Source organism: Eulemur rufifrons, chromosome 14 (genome assembly GCF_041146395.1).
Source record: "Eulemur rufifrons isolate Redbay chromosome 14, OSU_ERuf_1, whole genome shotgun sequence".
Classification (NCBI taxonomy): Eukaryota; Metazoa; Chordata; class Mammalia; order Primates; family Lemuridae; genus Eulemur; species Eulemur rufifrons.
In genome coordinates this window covers 14,418,691-14,438,474 of record NC_090996.1, presented here as the reverse complement: position 1 = coordinate 14,438,474, position 19,784 = coordinate 14,418,691, and the positions used below count along the sequence as shown (strand labels likewise).

Sequence of the window (19,784 nt, the reverse complement as noted above, 5' to 3'; positions counted from 1 at the left end):
CTAAAGTATTTGCCTTTCTGCCTCTGAAGCTACCTGGTGCCCATTTGTTGCTGACTTCTGCAGAAATACTCTTTTGATTCCGTGTCTTCACCTCCAACCACCTAAAACCAGCCTGGGAAATGTTCAGTTGTGAAAGCTACCGTAAAGTCGCAATTAAGGAAATGCTTGGGGGAAGGAGTGTTCTAGTTAATTTAATTTTTGATTAACTGAGCAGAACCAAAGTTTTTATTAGGAGGAGGCAGCATTATGTGAAAGAAAGATTATAAACTTTGGATGAAGACATTTCTTGAGTTAAAACCTTTCTCTATCATCTGAAGCCATGTGACTTTGGGCCTCAATTTTCTCATCTATGCAAGGGGGCTAATAATAGCTGTCATCTTGGGTGGCTGTTAGATTAAGTGGGTAAACCATTTAGCAAAATGCTTAGTGGCTATATAGGAGCTTGGTAAATTAGAATTCCCTTCCCTCTTTCCATTTTCTTTTCATTGTTCTTGGAAATAATTCTCCATACATGATATATGGCATTTAAAAATGTTTTAATGTAGGACGTTGAAGGAGAGGGTAATTGGTAGTAGTAGTGGTGGCTCATTCTTGTAGAATATTTGTGATAAATTGAGTATTTGTTCAATGTTTATTATACATCAGATAACTATGGGAATAACAGAAATAAAGAGGTTGTTATATTATTTTAAAAGTGCTTACATATTTCTTTGCATTTTTCTTCTTTGCATTTTTCTTCTAAAAATTAAATATGGAAAAAATTTCGACAGAAAAGTCATCATAGCAGGTTAAAAATGGCAGACAAAGCATATCCATTTACTTCCTCTTGCTTAAAAACCCACTAAATAGCAGTAAGGAAAAAGAGACATAGGTCCCCGATGCCAAAAAGAAAGGAAAAGGAGCCCTTACCAAATAAGGGATAAAAATAAATGTCTGGAAAAAAACAAACGCTTGGAAAGCAGGTCTTGGTTAGAGGAATTCTGACGCTCAGGGGAGGAGGGCTCAGTCTGGCAACACCTGGAGCAGACTTTCTTTCCCACGGAGGGGCTAGCTACCGCGTAGAACTGAAAGAGCGGGATTTAGTGGTAGTTTGCACATGGAGCAGTCTGCTTCCTACCCCTACCACTGTGAGCAGAATACTCAAAAGCTAAAATAAATAGGTAGACACACAAACCGGTAAGGATTCCTCTCCACTGAGAATGAATGGTCCCGGAGAAAAGATCTCTGTCTGCACTCTGGGATTTAGGTTTCCTTCAGAATAATAGTGAGTTTCCCACCTGATTGAAGTGAAGGTGTCAATTGATATCTCCCAGTTCATCCTTAGGTATAAAAGGACCCTAAAAGGTCATTTGAAGAAAGCCTGTATTGTGAAAGACATATCCAATTAACAAATAGGGAGAAAAAAAGATGCCAGAGGAAACAAATAAAACAGAACTTAAAAAAGTATTTATATCTTTGAAGAGATTTGGAAGTGTATTTCATCCATAAAACAAGAACAGGATGCTATAAAAAATGAACAATCAGGGAAAAAAACACTTTAGGGAATAACAATATGGTTGCTGAAGTAAAAATTCAAAACACCAGTTAGAAGATAAGGTTGAGGAACTCATTCCAAAATTTAAAAAAGTAAAATACTGGAAGAAGGTGAGAAACATACTGAATCAATACAGAGTCCTAAAATGAGAGCCCTAGAAAGAGAGAACAGAGAAAACAGAGGGCAGAAAATTATGAAGGAACTGATGGGGGCATCTCCAGAGTGGAAGGGCCTGTGAGGTACTACCACAGAGCACAAAAGTCCCCACGCATAGGTACCTTGTATAATAATATTAAATACATCAGTCCCCAACCTTTTTGGCACCAGGGACTGGTTTCATGAAGACAGTTTTTCCACAGACTGGGGAGGGGAGGATGGTTTTGGGATGATTCAAGTGCATTACATTTATTGTGCAGTCAAACCTCTCTGCTAATGATAATCTGTATTTGCACCACTCCCCAGCACTAACATCACCACCTCAGCTCCACCTCAGATCAGGCATTAGATTCCCATAAGGAGTGCACAACCTGGACCCCTCGTGTGCCCAGTTAACAGTGGGGTTCGTGCTCCTGTGAGAATTTAATGCTGCTGCTGATCTGTCAGGAGGCGGAGCTTATGCAGTGATGTGAGTGAGGGGAGTGGCTGTAAATACAGATGAAGCTTCCCTGGCTTGCCTGCCACTCACCTCCTGCTGTGTGGCCCAGTTTTTAACAAGCCACAGATGAGTACTGGTCCGAGGCCCGGGGATTGGGGACCACAGAAATACATGAAGAATATTCCAAAAATTGAGAGAGAGAAAAAGCAAACAAGATTACTTACAAGTAGTGAGAATCAGGCTTATCAGACTTCCCCCTGTAACATTAGATGCTAGAAGACAGGGGAGCAGTGTCTTCAAAGTTCCAAGGCGAGTTTCTACTTGGAGTTTTCTGCCCAGGCAACCAACTACATGTGAAAGCAGAATAAAATCATTCTTTCCATCATTCAAGAACTTCGCAAATTTACCTTTTCCACATACGTTCTTCTGCAGTTACTCGAGGTTGCTGCAGCAAAATGAGGACATAAGCCAAGAAGAGGGAGACAGTGAGGTCCACGGAACAGTGGATAGGACCCAAGAATGCAGCGGAGGGCAGGCTTGGAGGACAAGTCCACACTGAACAGGGAGCTCAGCAGATTGCCTGCACATGGACTAAAGAGAACAGTACAAAAGGCTTAAAATGAAATGCAACAATTGCCCCCAGTCTCATGCCAAAGGCATTCTCATCTCAATTTAGCCCTTTATTCTAGTATTTAACTCCATGTGTTAATTATATGTATCTATTGCTATTTCTTGGTTGCCAATTTTAGACATTATCTATTGACTTCCTGCAATGATGGATGAACTTTCAGCTCACACCACTTCACACATCATTCTCCATACAATTAAAACAGTATTTTTAGTTCTTTTGTTCCTTACCTTTGTAACTTTAAGATACATACACACACACACACACACACACACACACACACCCTTTGTTTCTTGTGCTGCTGGAAACAGTATCTTTTACTCTCTGTTGTGTGATGGGAAGCCACCCTTCCCTTCAGTTCTCTTCTGCTCTTCCACTTTGCTCTGTCTTCTGTAGTTTTACATCATCAAGATTAATAACATTTACACTCTGTTTCATGGTCACAATTACAGCTTCCATTTTGGACTATAGATTAATTCCAAAATTGAAATAAATATACAATGTTTATATTTTATTTATTATGTAAAGATTATCCACTGCACATCTAGGTAGTATACAATGATTATATTTCTCTCTTCTATAGATTTTTTTGTTGTTGTTTTCCTGGGATTTCTGATTTCCTTTCCTTTTTAAAAAATGTATGTATTTAAATTACAATTACAAAGGTAAATAAAAGAACAACGAAAATCCTGTTTGAGGGATATATGAAATGGTGTGAGCTGGAAGTTGATGCATCAAAGCAGAAAGTTCATAGATAATGTCTAAGATTGGAAAATAAAGAAATAGCAATAGATGCATATAATTTAAAGACAAGGAATTAAAAACTAAGATAAAGCATTAAAAGATTTAGAGGAGATTGCCTTGGGTGTGGAGGGCATGGTTTTATTTCATTTTGAGTCTTTTTGTACTTTATGTGCGTATATGAATTTGATTGAAATTTAAAAACAACTTTTAAAAGAAGAGAGTACACCAGAATTTTGTACTATGATGAGCACCATCCTTGCTATTGGGATATGTGTGTTCTAGTCACTTACGTAAAATTTTACTGAAATGTTTTTGTATAATTTTAATGGAAAATGCATGGGCTTTGCAATCAGAGGACCTACATATCTTGATCGTGCTGTGGCGATTTCCATTGAATCAAATTCACCTTACCAGTGACCTTGTGTGTATATTACCATTGCTCTTTTAAGGCACTACTACATTTTATTCTACATCTCTTCCCCTGTCTACTTCTCCAACAAGTATCCTGTGGCATTTATGTGTTTGTCATGAGAAAGAACAAAGGAGTTGGGGTTAGAAGGTCAGGTTAGAGAGCAGACTATTCACTAACCCTGAATTGAGCAAGTCACTCAGCTTGTCCTTTGGGCTGTGTTGGGGGAGGGTACATTGAAACAGCGTATTCCTGTGTGCTTATTGTTCTTTATGAGCCAGAACTAAGGACTGGTTCCTCTTTCTACCCTGTAGCTGACGCCCGCGATGGAGTGGCGCATGGGGCACCTGCTCGGGGCTTCTCTGGCCCCTGCACAATCTCTTGAGTCAGCCTGGAGCTGAGGCTCACCGGCTTGGGGAGGAGGGGACTGAGTGGCTGAGGACTGTCCTCCCCAGATGTCCTCCCCCCCCAGTGCTGAGCATGGGCTTCCTTTCTGCCACCGTGGCTGAGCAGTGATTAATGCCAAATTAGCACCTTGCTCAGTGACCTTTCGGCATTTGCTGCTGCTCTCCTTCACTTCTCATAACTATTTGCAAATATTAGCTTCTCAGGTCGTTTCTCCTCATCAGCGACTTTCACAGATGACAGGCAGGTCGTTAATCTGATTGGCATTCAGTTTATGTCCTTTGCCCCATCATGAATGTGTCTGTACTCTGGCATCTCCTCAGAAATCTGATAACCAGCCCAGCAATCTCTACAATATTATAAAGGGAGAGTGTCAGCGGGAAGGTGTGCAGGGGAGCCCTGGCAGGCTGCTGACTTCAGAGCCAGAGCGTTTGGGGACGGTGAGGGCTGCCTCTCAGCTCTCCAGGGGACCTGAGGAGAAGTGAGAATCAGCCTCACTTCATGTGATCAATGTATAGGATTAAAAAAATTAAGTTGTTGGCACTGCGTGCCTCAAGCTTTTTGTTTTTCTTTTTAAATTCACGTGCACCTTTAATACAAAAATCACATAGTGCCTAGGCAGTGAAAGGCAGAAGACAGAGCTGCGGGAAATCAGTGTTGATAAGAGGCCAGTCCTCTCTTTCCTGTTGTTCTCTCAATGGCCCCGACCCCACCGCCAGCCAGGCAACCTAGAACCTTTCCTGTGCCAGGGTTCCCTCAGCTGCTCACAGTGGCGCAGGGCTCTTCAGCGTGAAGTACAGATGAAGCATTTTGCATCTGCTGTTGTTTAAATTTATTTTTATTTCCAGTCTCTTACATTTCCACCCTTTATTGAAATCTCTATTCTAGAAATGTTTGATCACTCTTCATTTTCCCTAAATAAACAGTAGTAAAGTGTACTGTGGGTAGTTTAATTTTGATGTTACATGTATTTTAGAGAAAAGTGGCGAAAATATGTCATGTTTTTCCCCTTGTCACCAGAAGTGTGAGCTAAATTATTTATAGTTTGATACTAAAAAAAAAAGGGAGATAGATTCAGGATATTTACTTTTCAGAAAAGAAAAAGGATTGAAACTGGCAGTCATGGAACGAAAGACTTTGTTAACTGAATGTATTTGCTCTAGGGAATCACCTCTGGGCTCCAGTAAGAAAGCCAGCCACTTTCTAATGACACCTGTGCCTAGCATAGTGCCTGACATATGAAATATGTGTGGACTTGAATGAATTGGAAAATAGCAGTAGACTAGAGAACTCAATAAGCAAAGTCTTAAATCAATAAAAATAAATAAAGCCAGCGAGCATTTTGAAAAATGCTCAACAGCTTAAAGATCCTTAGCCATACGATGTACCAAGCAGTAACATAACGCCGTCAGTTATACTGTGCGTTCCAGCACAGCCTGTGAATTCTCACAGAGGAGACTGGCTGTGCTCAGAGCCCGGTCATTATGGTCTGATGAAGGCCAGTGACAGTGACCACACCCCAGGGTTCCTTATAGGGAGTTCGGGTAGGGTCATGAGATTCTGGGTTTCCTGTGGGTGCAGCTTGACTATGTCCTTTGTTTGTCATGTTCTAATCATCCCGTCTTCTACATAGTAGTCCCCCTTATCCATGGTTTCACTTTCTGAGGTTTCGGTTACCCCTGGTCACATGGTCTGGGAGTAGATGTGCACGGTACAATAAGGTATTTTGAAAGGGACAGAGAGAGGAAGAGAGACCACATTCACATATCTTTTATTATGGTATGTTATAATTGTTCTGTTTTATTGCTAGTCATTGTTGTTAATCTCTCACTGTGCCTAATTTATAAATTAAACTTGATCATAGGAATGTTTGTATAGGGAAACTCATAGCACAGATGCCCCTCGGCTTATGATGGGGCTGCATTCCGATAAACCAATCTTAAGTTGAAAATGGCACAAGTTGAAAACACACTATCATAACCCCATCTAAGTTGAGGATCATACTAACTGTATATTGCTTTTGCACCATCATAAAGTTGAAAAATTATAGGTTGAACCATCATAAGTTGGAGACATCTGTGTTTATAGGGATTGATACTATCTTTGGTTTTAGGTATCCCCTGGGGGGTCTTGGAAAATACTCCCTCAGATGAGGAGGTACTACCGTACTTAGAAGAGTTCCATGAACATTTTTGTTTTCTCTGCCCAGGAGATATTGGAGCACCTGAAACCATGGCTCCCACGATTGTGGTTCCCCCAGGCAACAGGAGTGTGGTGGCTGGGTCCAGTGAGATCACCTTGGAATGCATAGCCAGTGCCAGGTATGAGTCGCATTCCTTGCATGGGAATACTAATAACTACTACCTGTGATAAGACAATGGCACATGTGGTTCAACCTTCTAGCGACAGTGGTCTTGTTGGTCCAGCTGGCTATGAACGGGATACCTGGCAAGACAGGGAACTGGGTGTGATAGCTTCCCCAAGGCTTCCGCTGGGACAGGGAGGTGCTTTCCGTGGAGCCGTGGTGGTGGTGGGCGCCCTGGGAGGGGAGAGGGGTTGAGGCCACCAAGTAGCAGAGGGAGGAGTTCATTGCTCGTTTTGTCTATGGTCCTGGGAGTTCTCTGCCTAGTTAGTGGCCACTTCAGAAACAAGTTCGGATGATCACGCCTTCCATGTAACTGTGTCCCCTAGTAGTATTTATTTTAAACATTCTTTTCCTGAGCAAATGGAATCATTAGCACTGATGGTCCATTGCTACTGCAATTAGCTATCCTTGCTCAATAGCCCTTGAGCAGACTGTATCGTTGATGCGTGCTGTAAGGGAGTAGAGTTCTATCTGGATTGATTTTTAAATGTCCATTGCTCAGCTCGCTGTGGTTCCTGGTAGAATTAGCTGTGTCAAGCTTGTGCTGAATGCCAGAAGTTATTATTATCGCCATCTACGTGGCTCACAATTAACTGTCACCAGTGCCCTTTGTTCTCACAGGCCGGTGGAGGAGCTAAGTGTGAGCTGGAAGAGAAACGGGGTGAGAATCACCAGTGGCCTGCACAGCTTCGGGAGACGCCTCACCATCAGCAACCCGACGTCCGCGGACACCGGGGCGTACGTCTGCGAGGCCATGCTGAGAGGGAGCGCTTTCGAGCCAGCTCGAGCGAGAGCCTTTATTTCCATCATAGGTAATGCTCAAACCAGCAAATGGTGTTGTCAGCATCCTCAGATAGCGTCCCCACACTGACTTCCATGGAAACCAAATAGTAACACCTACATTGCACCGGCTTTATTTTTAACTCAGCAAATGGAGGTGAGGTGGAGTTTATCTTCCAAATTCATCCTATTCTTCTTTTCCAAGAATATAAATCCATTAAATCCAAAGTGTTGCTGTTCTAAATACTTCCTGTCCTAAAGCTTGGGAAATAGAGTGGTGAAATTCTTGTCATACATATCACCTTCCCATGCTGGCTCCTGTGCTTCGCTGGAACTCTCCCTTGGCTGTTACGATCAGTGTTCAGAAAGTGTTCTATTATCGTTTTTGTTTTTTTTTTTTAACCCAGAAGAAAATTTAAAACTATTGAATGTTACCTTTTGTTAAACTAAAAAGTGAGAGCAGAGATGCTTCCTAAAAATAGGCAAAATATTCCTGAACCAAAGAGAAAGAGGAGATAAAATTAAGTACATGTGAGTTGCCGAGCTTTAAGTGCTGGAAAATATCAATGTTTAGGAAGTGCGCATTGCTCAGTGGTTAAAGAAATCCTAAATTTATCAGATTATGATAAGATTACATTAAGCTGTGAGGCAAGTGCCTTTATTTCTCTCATTTTTCTGGCTACCCATCATACGTTTATTCTTCCTAAGTGGCTGTGATTACTACTGTAGTGACCTGTCTTCCTAGATGGTCAGACTCTAGGAAGGAGAATCTCTACTTTGTCTCTCCTCTTTAGGAGCAGAGGGAACTGCGAATGTGAAAGATCAAAGAAGAAAACTTTCAGGAAGCAATTGCTCCTTAAATAATATATTTTGCAGTTTGTCACTTTGCAAAATAGGAAAAAAATAAAAGCTTGTATTTTCCTCTGAAATTGGCAAGAGAATCAAGGAATACTGTATAAAAAGTGTAGTTTGCCTTGATCATGTCACATTCCTGTAAATTATTAGGAAGATGGCTTTGTGTCCCACATATGACTGCTAAATACAATGCAGTGCACACCTGTCAGTCCCTCTGAAAGAAGCGTGAGAACATTAAAGGTATCAGAGAAAGCAGGCTTCGAGTCACAAATCATTGCAGATTCTACACTAGGGATCTGAGCCGGCTCTTTTGCTGCCTTTCTCGTCCGTACTTTCGCTATCGATGTAAATATCACATCCCATTCTCTGCAAAGACTTTTTCATCAAGGTTGATCTATAGCTATATGAGCACAGCACATTATAGATTGAACCAAAATTAAAATTTGTGATGTGTAAATCTCTAGTAGACAAGACTATATTGTGTTCAAATATTTTAGGGTAATTTAAACAAGGGAAGAAATTTATCTCCGTGTAAACTAGAACGTTTGTTTCAATCATAATTCGTTTTTAAAATATTTAAATCTATCCTATGAACTTTGGTTTTGCATTTATATCTGGATTCCAAAGCAGATCACTTTTGAGTTCTCCGGAGTTAGCATCTCTCTGTGTTCTGACTTTTAAAGGTGCACGAACACACTTCCCTTCTTTATGGTGTTGATTTAAATCCCCTTTATTCATAAGAATTTGCTGTGGCCGGTATGATTTTGTGGTTGGATCTTACTGGAAAAGCCCTGAAGAGAGTGTCTCTGTCAATTCAGAGGGATTTTGTGAGATTATGAGGCCACGCCCAGCTGCCACAGAGGGATCCTCAGACACGCTACCAGTTTCCCAGGGCTGTGGCCAGTGGACCTGTCACAGGGCTGTTGACATGAGCATGCAGACGAAAGAAAGCAGAAGCAAATGGGCTCCCAGTGACTTTCATTTCTTACTGATGAGACGAGACAGACCAGTTGTGGCTGTTTACCCCACCTGTTGCCTTCCCTGCTGTGTTGCCTAATTTCTGTGGTTTAGACGGGAGCACAGAGCTCTGGGCCAGGCAGCGTCACGCCTGCTGAAAGGCCTGTGGCCGCCCAGTGGATGACCAGCCCCTACACATACTCCACACAACCTCCTGCTTCCCCACGGCACACACAGCCCGACACACTCACGTCACCGCTCTGTGCCTAGCACATCCCTCACCTCCTCTGCCCAGTGTGGCTTCCAGCCGCCAGTGCCTCTGTTTCCCTCCTGGCTGCGTTCCTGGCTGCTGGAGCCAGCTTTGCCCACTGTGGCAAGTTGGAGTTGCTGGAGTGACACCCCCAGAGCAGCCTCAGCCAGCGTCTGATAGGAGCTGGTGGGTAAGTGCCCAGGCCCCCCGCTCCTGAAGGGGTCATGTTCTGTGCTGGCTTCCAGAGCGCCCCCTGGGCTGAAGCTCCATTCGCCCGCAGCGGGAGCTGCCTTGGTCACATGCTCCTTCCAGCTGACCTCTGCACTCCCCTAATGGTACTTCATCACCTCCCAAAAACCTACTGGCATCCAGCCCTGCCTCAGGGCCTACTTCTGGGGGGACCAACCCAGGCCATCTGCTCAGGCCTGTGTGTGGGATGGGTGCCCCCCTGCCCTTGGTGCCACTGCCGTCTCAAATGTCACCTTTGCCGTGACTCTCTTGGGCTTCTCACCAGGGAAAAGACTGACTCCCTCCCAGCTGTGCCCTGGAAGCATCTGGTACACACGGGGTAGGGGGTGGGAGTGTGCTTTGCCTGATGTGTAATCATATGGGCTTTGAGGACAGAACTGGGTCCAAAGTCTCACTGACTTGAACAAGTGTCTTTGCCTCTGTTGGCCTCAATTCCCATATTCACAGAATGGAGACAATGTAGAAATGACACCAGCTCATATTGTGGTGATTAAAGGATTCGTCTGTCACAGAAGCAGCTCTGTTTGCCATCGGCATGACTCTGTGATAACGCATGCAGCGTCTTAGACTCAGTGAGATGCAGCCTGTGTACTTCTCCTTCACACAGTCAGCATTTTCTCATCACACACAAAGCAGCCGTTCACCTGCTCGCCCTACTCCCATAAGTGTGCACATGTTAGCACCCAGGTCTTTTGCGCCACTCAAAAACCTGGGAGGGTGAGAATAACTGTTATAGAGAGAGATCTCTGTATGTCTCAAATCCATTCTGATTTTCTTATACACAAATCACTCGGAAATTTGAAGACCTTAACTATCATTTATTTCTATTGTCAAGATAACAAATTACTTGTAGCATCTTTCAGCTGATACCAATATCATAATTGAGAAGTTACTCTGTAGCTATACTGTCTTCTAGAGCTGAAACTGAGCACTTTTTAAATGATCCTATCCCAACATAAAATCCATTCCATCCTTCCCTCCCTCTTTCCTTCTTTTCTCCCTCCCTCCCTTCCTTCCTTCCTTCTTTCCTTCCTTCCTTCCTTGTTTCTTCCTTCCTTTCCTCTATTTATCACAAAAACATGTATTGAGTTTCACATCCCAGCCCCCATGCTGGGTGTTGGGGACAGTGGAGTGAAGAGACAGCCGCGGTCCCAGCCATTGAGGGTTCTTGTGTGGAAGACAGTCCCTTCAAAGGCAGTCAAATACAGCTCAATAAGTGCTCAGGTGGTGGGAAGCTCAGGGACGCTGGGCAGTGTGGGGGTAGAGGCTGTCCTGGCACATGGCAGACCCTCTGCCCAGGGGCAGAGTGAAGGGCTCCCACCAACAACCCAGGCAAACATAGTCCCCTGCTTGTGGAGCTGTGCAGAGAGTACCTGCCTTGTAATTCAGTCACATTGGTTGAAGACAAACTTAAGATGTTTTTTTAAAAAATAGGTTTCACATATGACCTGTATTAGAAGCACCCAAGTTAGTTATTGATCCAAACTGTAGAACTTATCTGTATGGCAGTTTATTACTGAATAAGTTCAGAAAATGCAGGTATTATGTTATAATAGAACTGTGTGAGCCAGAGACCGAGTGATGTGTGAGTGGCTTGCTTCTGAGTGCAGCATGCAGGCCAGCTCTCAGTGCTCTGAGACAGGGCAGGCATTTGGCTTGGGGGTTAGGGGGTGGGCTCTTCTGTATACCCTTCCCCATCCCACCCGTCCTTCCAGGCCCTCTTGCCGTCTTCTGTCTTCTCTGCCCCTTTACCAGTCATTTATTGAGCTCATAGTGTATGTAAGGCACTGAGTGCAATGTTGGCGTGAGTGGAAGATGGAGAAGGAGGATTTGCAAAGAAGAATTAGACATATTTCCTCCCCTAAAGGAGTTTAAGCTATTTTAACATCTTTGATAGTCTCTACCAGTAGATAGTTTTTAAGTGTCTTCTCTGCAATCATGATGGGTTCTAGACATGCAGAGGTGGGCTGGGCACAGTGGCTCATGCCTCTAATTCTAGCACTTTCGTAGACCAAGGTAGGAGGATTGCTTGAAACCAGGATTTTGAGACCAGCCTGGGCAACATAGCAAGACCCCCACCTCTACCAAAAAAAAATTTTTTTTAATTAGCCGATGTGGCAGATTACTGTAGTCCCAGCTACTTGGGAGGCTGAGGTAGGCAGATTGCTTGACCTCAGGAGTTGGAGGTTGCAGTGAGCTGTGATTGCACGACTGTACTCCACCCTAGATGACAGAGTAAGACCCTGTCTCAAAAACAAAACAAAACAAAAAAAAAACCCAGAGGTAACTGAGACAACATTGTTCTCTGAAGAAACCTAGAGTGTGTGGGGGAGATGGATACATGGGCACATCATAGGCTATGAGTCGCCAGTGTCAGAAGGGTACAGGGGGAGATGGAGCCTGCCTGGGTAAGTCAGGGAACCTTTGCAGAACAAGAGGCGCTTGAACTGCAACTTTGCCAACAAGACAGAGTTGAGAAAGACATTCCATGCAGAGGGAATAGATGGGTACGTTACTTTTATATTGCTGTTATGAGAACTGACCACAAATTGAACAGTTTAAAATAATAGAAATGTATCGTCTCCTGGGCTTGTGTGTCAGACGTCTGAGTGGGTCAGCCGGCCTCTCTGTTCCAGGTCTCACAGGCCGCAGGTGTCGACTGGCCTGGCTCCTCCCTGCAGGCTCTGGTGGGATTCCACTGCCAGGCTCCCTTGCGTGTTGGCAGAGTTCAGTTCACGTGGCTGTGGGACTGGCTGCTGGCCAGGGATCATCTCAGGCTCTGGAGGCCACAGCATCCCTGGCTCATGGGCACCGTCACCTCCACCTGGCAGTGCACCAAGACCTTCTCACATTGAAACCTCCCTGCTCTCCCTTCTGCCTCGTCTTTCCTGCATCCAGCTGGAGAAAGTTCTCTGTGTTTAAGGGCTCCTGTGATTAGGCTGCCCCCACCCCAGCTAATCCAGGACAATCTCTCTGTTACAAAGTCAGAGACCAGAATCACCTCTGCAGAGTCCCTCTTGCCATGTGACAGAGCATATTCACAGGCTCCTGGGATTTGGGCGTGGATGTCTTTGGGGACCACTGGGCCCATCACCCTGGGCAAAGGCCTGCAGTGTGGACAGTGGGGGCCAAGGGCACACCATGGGATTTGCTGAGGGGGCATTCTAGAGGGGAAGGGAGTATAGAGCAGGGAGCATTTGGGTCTTGCGGTGATCCCCACTCAAGACAAGCCCTGCAACTGAGTAGCTAAAACCCAGCCTTGGGGACAGGAAAGCATGATGTACGTATCCTTGGTTTGTGTGGGCCATCTCCATGGCTGCCTCTGTCAGGCCGGAACCTGCACTCGGTCACCCTGGCATTTTGGAGGATGGGGTAATTTGATGGAAGTCCTTGGCTTGGGGGCTGCCTGGGAGGTCTCCTCACCTCCTGGTCTGAGATCAGGGAACTGGGAGCTTGTGCCCAATTCTGGAGGCTGCTGTTCTGGGCTCTGGGCCGTGTGGAAGGCAAACAGCCTGTGCTGGCCTTTTCTGAGCACTCCAATCTCACACAGGGCACGAGAACTTCTCCTGATGTCTTCAAGTCGAACAAGAGATAGAGGTGTTTGTTCATTTCAACCCCAGTCTTACTGGCTGCAGTTGTGATCAATTTATAAAAGTCCAGGGTGGGTCCGTGTTGGCAGTGTACCCTTTGTAAAATGAGTTGTTACCAATTAGCTCACCGTTTTGCCCTTTGAAGATTAAGTGGTTGGAAAAGTCTATGTGCAGGGCAGCTAATTCACAGTGGATTTCCTCACTGTTAACTCGCAGGCTTCTCATGGTGGACAGGCCTGGTATTGCCCGCTTGCTTCCCTTATAGCAGACCCTGTGGGGAAAAGTAGCTGGGGATGGGGAGGGAAATCTTCTGAGCACCTGTTGAGTTGGGATAATGTGAAGGGTCAGCACTGAGAGAAATGGCCCCTGTGCAAGGTGGGGAGGGGCTGAAATGACGGCCAGGAGCTGCGTGGGCCTGTGAGGCCTCTGGGCCTTGTGCAGCGCCACACCCACACCGCTTGCTCGGCTACCGGGAAAGCCTCTTCTGGAACAAGGCACAAGCATCAACAGTGAACGAATGTGCCCACCTATGCCATTCTCCACCTTCTTAGTACTGACTGACTAAACTCCCCTGGCGGTGGGCTCCTGCAAGCGTTGGCTGCCCTTCCAGGCCTGGCCCAGGCCGAGATGCTGTGGAGTCAATGCAGTGGGGTGAGTTTGCCTACCAGGCAGTGTGGTGTGTGCCAGGTAACTTGTGGGATTGAGGGAGTCCCACACTCAGAGAAGAGTGGCCTTGGCCAGGCCTGTAGGTCCCTAGTGCACGTGCCAGCCCCAGTGCCATGCACTTGGTCAGTCCGAGCCAGATAGGGTCACAGTGCAAAGTCCCCTCACCTCTAACTCCTTGAGTCCCTTCCTGGACTTGAGGGAAGCCACAGGGCATTGTGCCATACACAGCATCCACAGTCAGTACCTCGGGGAAGGCAGGCAGGTCCTGCAGGTGCTGATCATTTTTATTTATATATAAATATATATGTATGGATTTTATATTATCAAAGTGTAATTCATCTTGGGTGAATCTCAGAGGAATCATGTTGAGTGAAAAAAAACAATTGCAAACTCTCTAATTCCATTTACATACCATTCTTATGCTATTGAATGACAAACGTGTAGAAATAGAAAACAGATTAGAGGTTGCCAGCCGTTAAGGATGGAGGCTGTGGGGACATGTATAGAAGAGCCACATCCTTGTGGTGATGGGCATTCTGTGTCTTGACATGATGGACACATGAACCACACGTGATAATGTTGCACAGAACCTTACATGTGCATTCTCTCTCTCCCACGCGCTTGGGCACGAACAGAGCTGGGAGATCTGGGTAAGAGAGGTTGATTGTATCCCTATCAGCATCCTGGCTGTGACATGTGTCACAGTTTTGCAAGATGTTGCCATAGGGGGAAACTGAGTAAAGGATGCGTGGGAGCTTTCAGTGTTATTTCTTACACCCGCATGTGACTCTAAGCTATCTAAGGATAAAATGTTTAGCTAAGAAAAGGAAAATTGTAATCATAGCAAATGTTGATGCTTAACAGATTTTTTTCCTTTTCCCCTCACATCCCTTTAATCAGATCATGACTGTAGGTATTGACTCAGCATTCACTGATGAATACGGGTCAGGGCCCACGCACGAGGGCCTTGACAGGACGCAGCTACTGTATAGTTAGAATATAAATAATGCTGCCTTCATTACTATTGATTAAGGAAATGTGGCTGAATAGGGAATATATGAGTGTGCAATGAAGACCATCTCGAAAAAAGTAGACGTTAAATCTTTGCAGGGTTTCTTTAGGCCTGGTCTATACGCACACGAAAAACTAAGTAAGATGCTGCTTCCATCTAGTGAATTTGCAGCCATCTCTCAGCCCGAGTGGATAATTCAGGCAGATTGTTTCTGCTTGAGTGGTCCAGATAATTGCAGAATTGATACCTAACTTTGCCTCCATTCAGAAACCTTCAGCTTTTTCTCCTTAATCATTCCTTTGAAATGCTAAGTTTTCATTTTTCTTTTTCCTCTCTTAGGTTCCCCCTTGTTTTAAAGATACAGTCAATAGAAGAGGCATGCCAAGCCATATTATCCACATTCAACACAATTACAATGAAAATAAACCACTCTGGAAGACAGTTCCCAGAAATTAATTATCATGCAGAAAGTGAATACAACAGCCTTTTGTTATCATGATAATGAAATCACTACCACCTTAATACTCTACAAACTTTGCCATGCCTCTGCTGAATTTTTGCTGAATAAACTGAGAAAAATATTGCAATTTATTCTCCAAGGAAATTCATTGTTTAATACAACCATTATTTTTTTGTTGTTGAACAGGCCAGTGGAGTATCTAGAAATATATAAGTGGTTAAGAGTTTCCTTTGCTACTAAAGATAGTTTCCTTTGCTATTATTTTGCCTTCCATTGAACTATTAAATCTATATTTTGGAGAAGAACTGCTGTGACTTTAAAAAATATGTTAATAGGTTGCACTGTTCCTTGATACAGGCTGGGTGCCTTGCTACGGCACTTTATTTGACATGCTTCATGAGTTGGTGTTTAGTTTAGATACTGAAGCAAACTAGCCTATAAAATACTGTGCTGTAAATATAAACCTTTATGAACCTCTTGGGATAGTCCTTCTAAAATGTGAATTAAGATATTCCATGATTCAAGCTCATAAACTGAAAAGTAACCATCACCCTGAGTAGTAATTTGCCTTCTGAAACCTTAGAATATAAATTGCCTTTGGCCTCTGTTCACTGAATTCTAGTTTGTATGTATGATGGTAACTAATGATGAAATTTTTAAAGATAGTTTTAAAAGGAGCTCAAACTCTTTTAAGCTATAAGGTCTCTGACACATCCTTCTTTTGCTTAGGGGCTATTTTTTTTTTTCTTGTTTAAAGAGCCACCATATTTCACTGCTGAACCCGAGAGTCGGATTCTAGTTGAAGTGGAAGAAACCGTGGACATGGAATGTCAAGCCATGGGTGAGTGTGGAGAGGCTGTTGGACAAGGAGCCATGACATGGAGGAATGAAAATGACCTTTTTCCAAGGCAAAACTTTCATCGTTCTAGGGAGACGTTGAGTGTGATGGTTAAGAACACACTTTGGAGTGGAGTAGAACTCAGTTACTGGGTGTGCAACCCTGGGGAAGGTGTTTGACTTTGCTGAGCTTTGCCTCCTCATCCGTAAAACAGGGATAATAATATTTACCCAAGGGATCAAAAAGGAAGGCTTCACCCTGTCTTTCCCAAGCAGAGACAGAGCGAAGACATAGTCATGTCCTGTTGACTTGCCCTTCAGAAGCTCTGATTCCACAAAAGCATGACCCTCCAAGATTTGGGGCAGAAAATTCAATCCCATCCATGGGGTGAATGGGACTGGTGACCAGATTTGCTCCGTAGAAGAGCACATTGTTTTATATTTTTTGAACAGGAAGTTTTCCTTTTTCTTTTCTTTTCTTTTTTCTTTTTCTTTTTTTTTTTTTTTTTTTGTTTAGCCTTGTCAGCTTTGGATCAACTTTTCTTTTGCTGTTTAGGTAATTCCACCCCTTATCCCCCTTGCCTTGATTACTAGCTACCCACTGTCACCATTTTATGTCTGCAGCACAGGTAATTACCCCGCACCCCCCAGGAGAGGAAAGCTTTGCAAGGCAATTTCATTCACAAAACCTGTCTGTGTTGTCTGGCAACTGTCAAGAAATGAAAAGGACCTTTTCTTTTTATTTATACCTGTTCTTCTTAAGGATGGGTATCTTCTCCAACCCCCTAAGAATGTGGAGGGTAAGGATTACTACCAATCTTGTAAATCTTCAAAGCAGCTCCATAAGAGAGATGTTATCTCATTGTACATGTATGAAAACCAAACCTTAGAGAGCAAAGTTAAGTAACTTGCTCAAGGCACAGAGCCACAAGGATGAAACGTGACACTTCTCTTGTAAAATCAGTGCACAGTGTCTGGCGTGTAGTTGTCCGTTGAATACCTGGTAATTAACTTGCCTGGGGTCACATGGTGATGGAGACAGGTTCCAAAGCCAAATCTATTAGGCACCAAAGCCTGTGCTGACTTTCATCAAGACCTGAAGCCCTGTGACGCAGAACAAATACCCTTGATCTGTAGATACGACCATAGGATGGCATTTTTCATTTCTAAAAGTGAGTGGGATGTCACGCCTTATAGCACTGACAGCAAAGCTCGGATGGAGACCCTTCCTCTGCCCACTGTGCTTGTGCAGCTCCTGCTCCTGCCCACAGGGTTTGTTCCCTTAGCAGTTCTCTTCTCAGCTCCCAGTCAGCACACAATGGCTGCTGCCTGCAGACCTGCCCTATGGCTGTTCTCTGTTCTAGCTCTACTGATACAGCTGCCGGGGATGGGACGGGCACAGCCGGGTGGGAGAAGAGCAATATGCATTTCAAATGGAAATATTTCTCTTACCGTGGCTGTATTGTTCTTTTTCTTGTATAAGTGCCAGCTTCTTGAGGCCAAAGACTCTGTGAATGTGAAGCTATGAAATATTTAGAGTGCTTATACTTTAGAAACCAGAGTATACAGTACTGTGGGGGATAAGATTTCTGTTTATGACATTAAATTTCCCCAAAATAGAAACAGGCCTAGTTCCCTATGTACTAACAATTATTTTTCAATAAATGACAATCCTAAACTCTCCCTTTGACAAGAGAATACTCTCTTTTTGCCCGATTTTTACAAAGTAGACTGCTTGTTAAGTATAGACGTATAAATATATAGAACAGGTCTTTCAACATTGCATTGCTGTTGTATAATTTACTGCTTTCCTTTAATTTTGACAATGAAACTATAGCAGCATGTGAAGTAGTTATTCTTTATGAAAGCTACATCATGTAACTGCTATTATGAGATTTTACATGAATTGGTTTTGCTTTTACCTTCCAATGGGTTTTTTTTTTAATTTCCTGATTTAATGAAAAGTGACAGGAAACATAATTAAGGCAAAGAACAGAATCTGAGAATACATTATCTTGAAATATTCCATGACATTAACTTTATTTATTAAAGTAGACATCTTACACCTACTTACATAGCATCTTAAATGAGGGGATTTGGGTGTGCTTTCTACAGAATTGTATCAAGATGTGTTTTTTTATTTAAGTCCATTTTATATTTAGGGAAACTGAGGTACAGAACGACCTGAGATCTAGAACTAGGTCTAGATATCTCCTCACTTCTCCCAGGGGCTCACAACAGACATCTGTGGTACCCACCATATTTCTAGACTTTGCGATCTTGTGTGCTTTGGTCTAGTTAGAACTATCCGGCCTCTGTGTTCTTGCCAGTTTGCCCTTCCTGGGTGGGCTGGGCCCTCCTTGACTTCAGGAGGGTCAAGGAGAGGACCTCGGGAAGCAGTCTTCCACTGTTGCTAGCCACCCAGAGAAGCCACCCAGAGAAGGGGCCTCATGTTTCCTCAGTCAGGGCTTGTCCCATGCACGAGGCCACTGGGGGAACAGTGTGGCAGCATTCATTCACCTGCACCTGGGCTACAGGACTGACCACAGCCACGAGGGGACAAGCAGCAGAGGTCCTCATGCTGTCAGGCCGAGCATAGTCCCTTCATTTGCAACCCAGCTTCTGCCCTTGTGAGCTTGTTTTTTGCCCACTGTGTACACCCCTCCCAGACTCAACATGCAGCCTTATTCAGGGCGGGGCTGGCTAGACTGTGTGCAGCTCCAGCCTCACTGACCAGAGGCCTCGTTTCCTGCTGTGACACTGTGGAGATGAGGAAGGGGCAGAGAGGAGGGGTGCTGTGCATTTGGCCTCAGTCTGACCCTCCCGTCCCCGTTGGTCTAACTCTTCACCGTGTTCTGGGCTCACTTCACTCTTGGGGTCCAAGGGCAGAGCCCTCCTGCAGCCCCTTCTCCTCACCTTTCCATACTCACCTCTGTCTCGGGGACCAAGGCAACTTTTCCTACGTGCACAATGTAATACCTCTGTGTCTCCTCGACCTTTACCAAATGTATCTCCTGTGCTTGTTACTTAACCTAATAAATCACTCCTCTGATACAGTAGAATTCCGTTAAGGTCAGTGATATCCAACTCCTTCAACAGAGTGTGTTTAAAAGGTGGCACTCCTTTTATTGTTGTTAGTTGAAGTCATGAGTGGCGACACTGTCCATTGAGTGCTCACCATGGCCGGCTGTACAAGTTCTATCCATATATGCACATCTATCCTTCGCAGCCTTTTGGAGTCATGAGTGTTGCCTTACCTGCATGTGAGGCAAAGACAGGTAAAGTACCCTGACCGAGGTGACACGGTCAGTGAGGGGCAGACGTGGGATTTGACCTGCATCCTTCCGCCAGCCCGGGGGAACCCTGTGCCGGCGCCTTCCCGCACTGCCGCGACAGGATCGGGCCCTGCAGATCAGCAGAGGCCGTCATCTCGGTCTGACTCTGAAGT

At 44.4% G+C, this 19,784-nt stretch overlaps 1 protein-coding gene across 1 annotated transcript in view; it reads left to right on the top strand.

Annotated features, from left to right (window-relative positions):
* The window catches only part of SDK1 (sidekick cell adhesion molecule 1), an 860,282-nt gene that overhangs the window by 601,416 nt on the left and 239,082 nt on the right, over positions 1-19,784 (top strand). Inside the window, exons 6-8 of the mRNA XM_069486624.1 lie at positions 6,525-6,636; positions 7,302-7,492; positions 16,257-16,340. Of these exons, the coding sequence (XP_069342725.1) occupies positions 6,525-6,636; positions 7,302-7,492; positions 16,257-16,340 (387 nt within the window). The remainder of the gene's footprint in view (positions 1-6,524; positions 6,637-7,301; positions 7,493-16,256; positions 16,341-19,784) is intronic.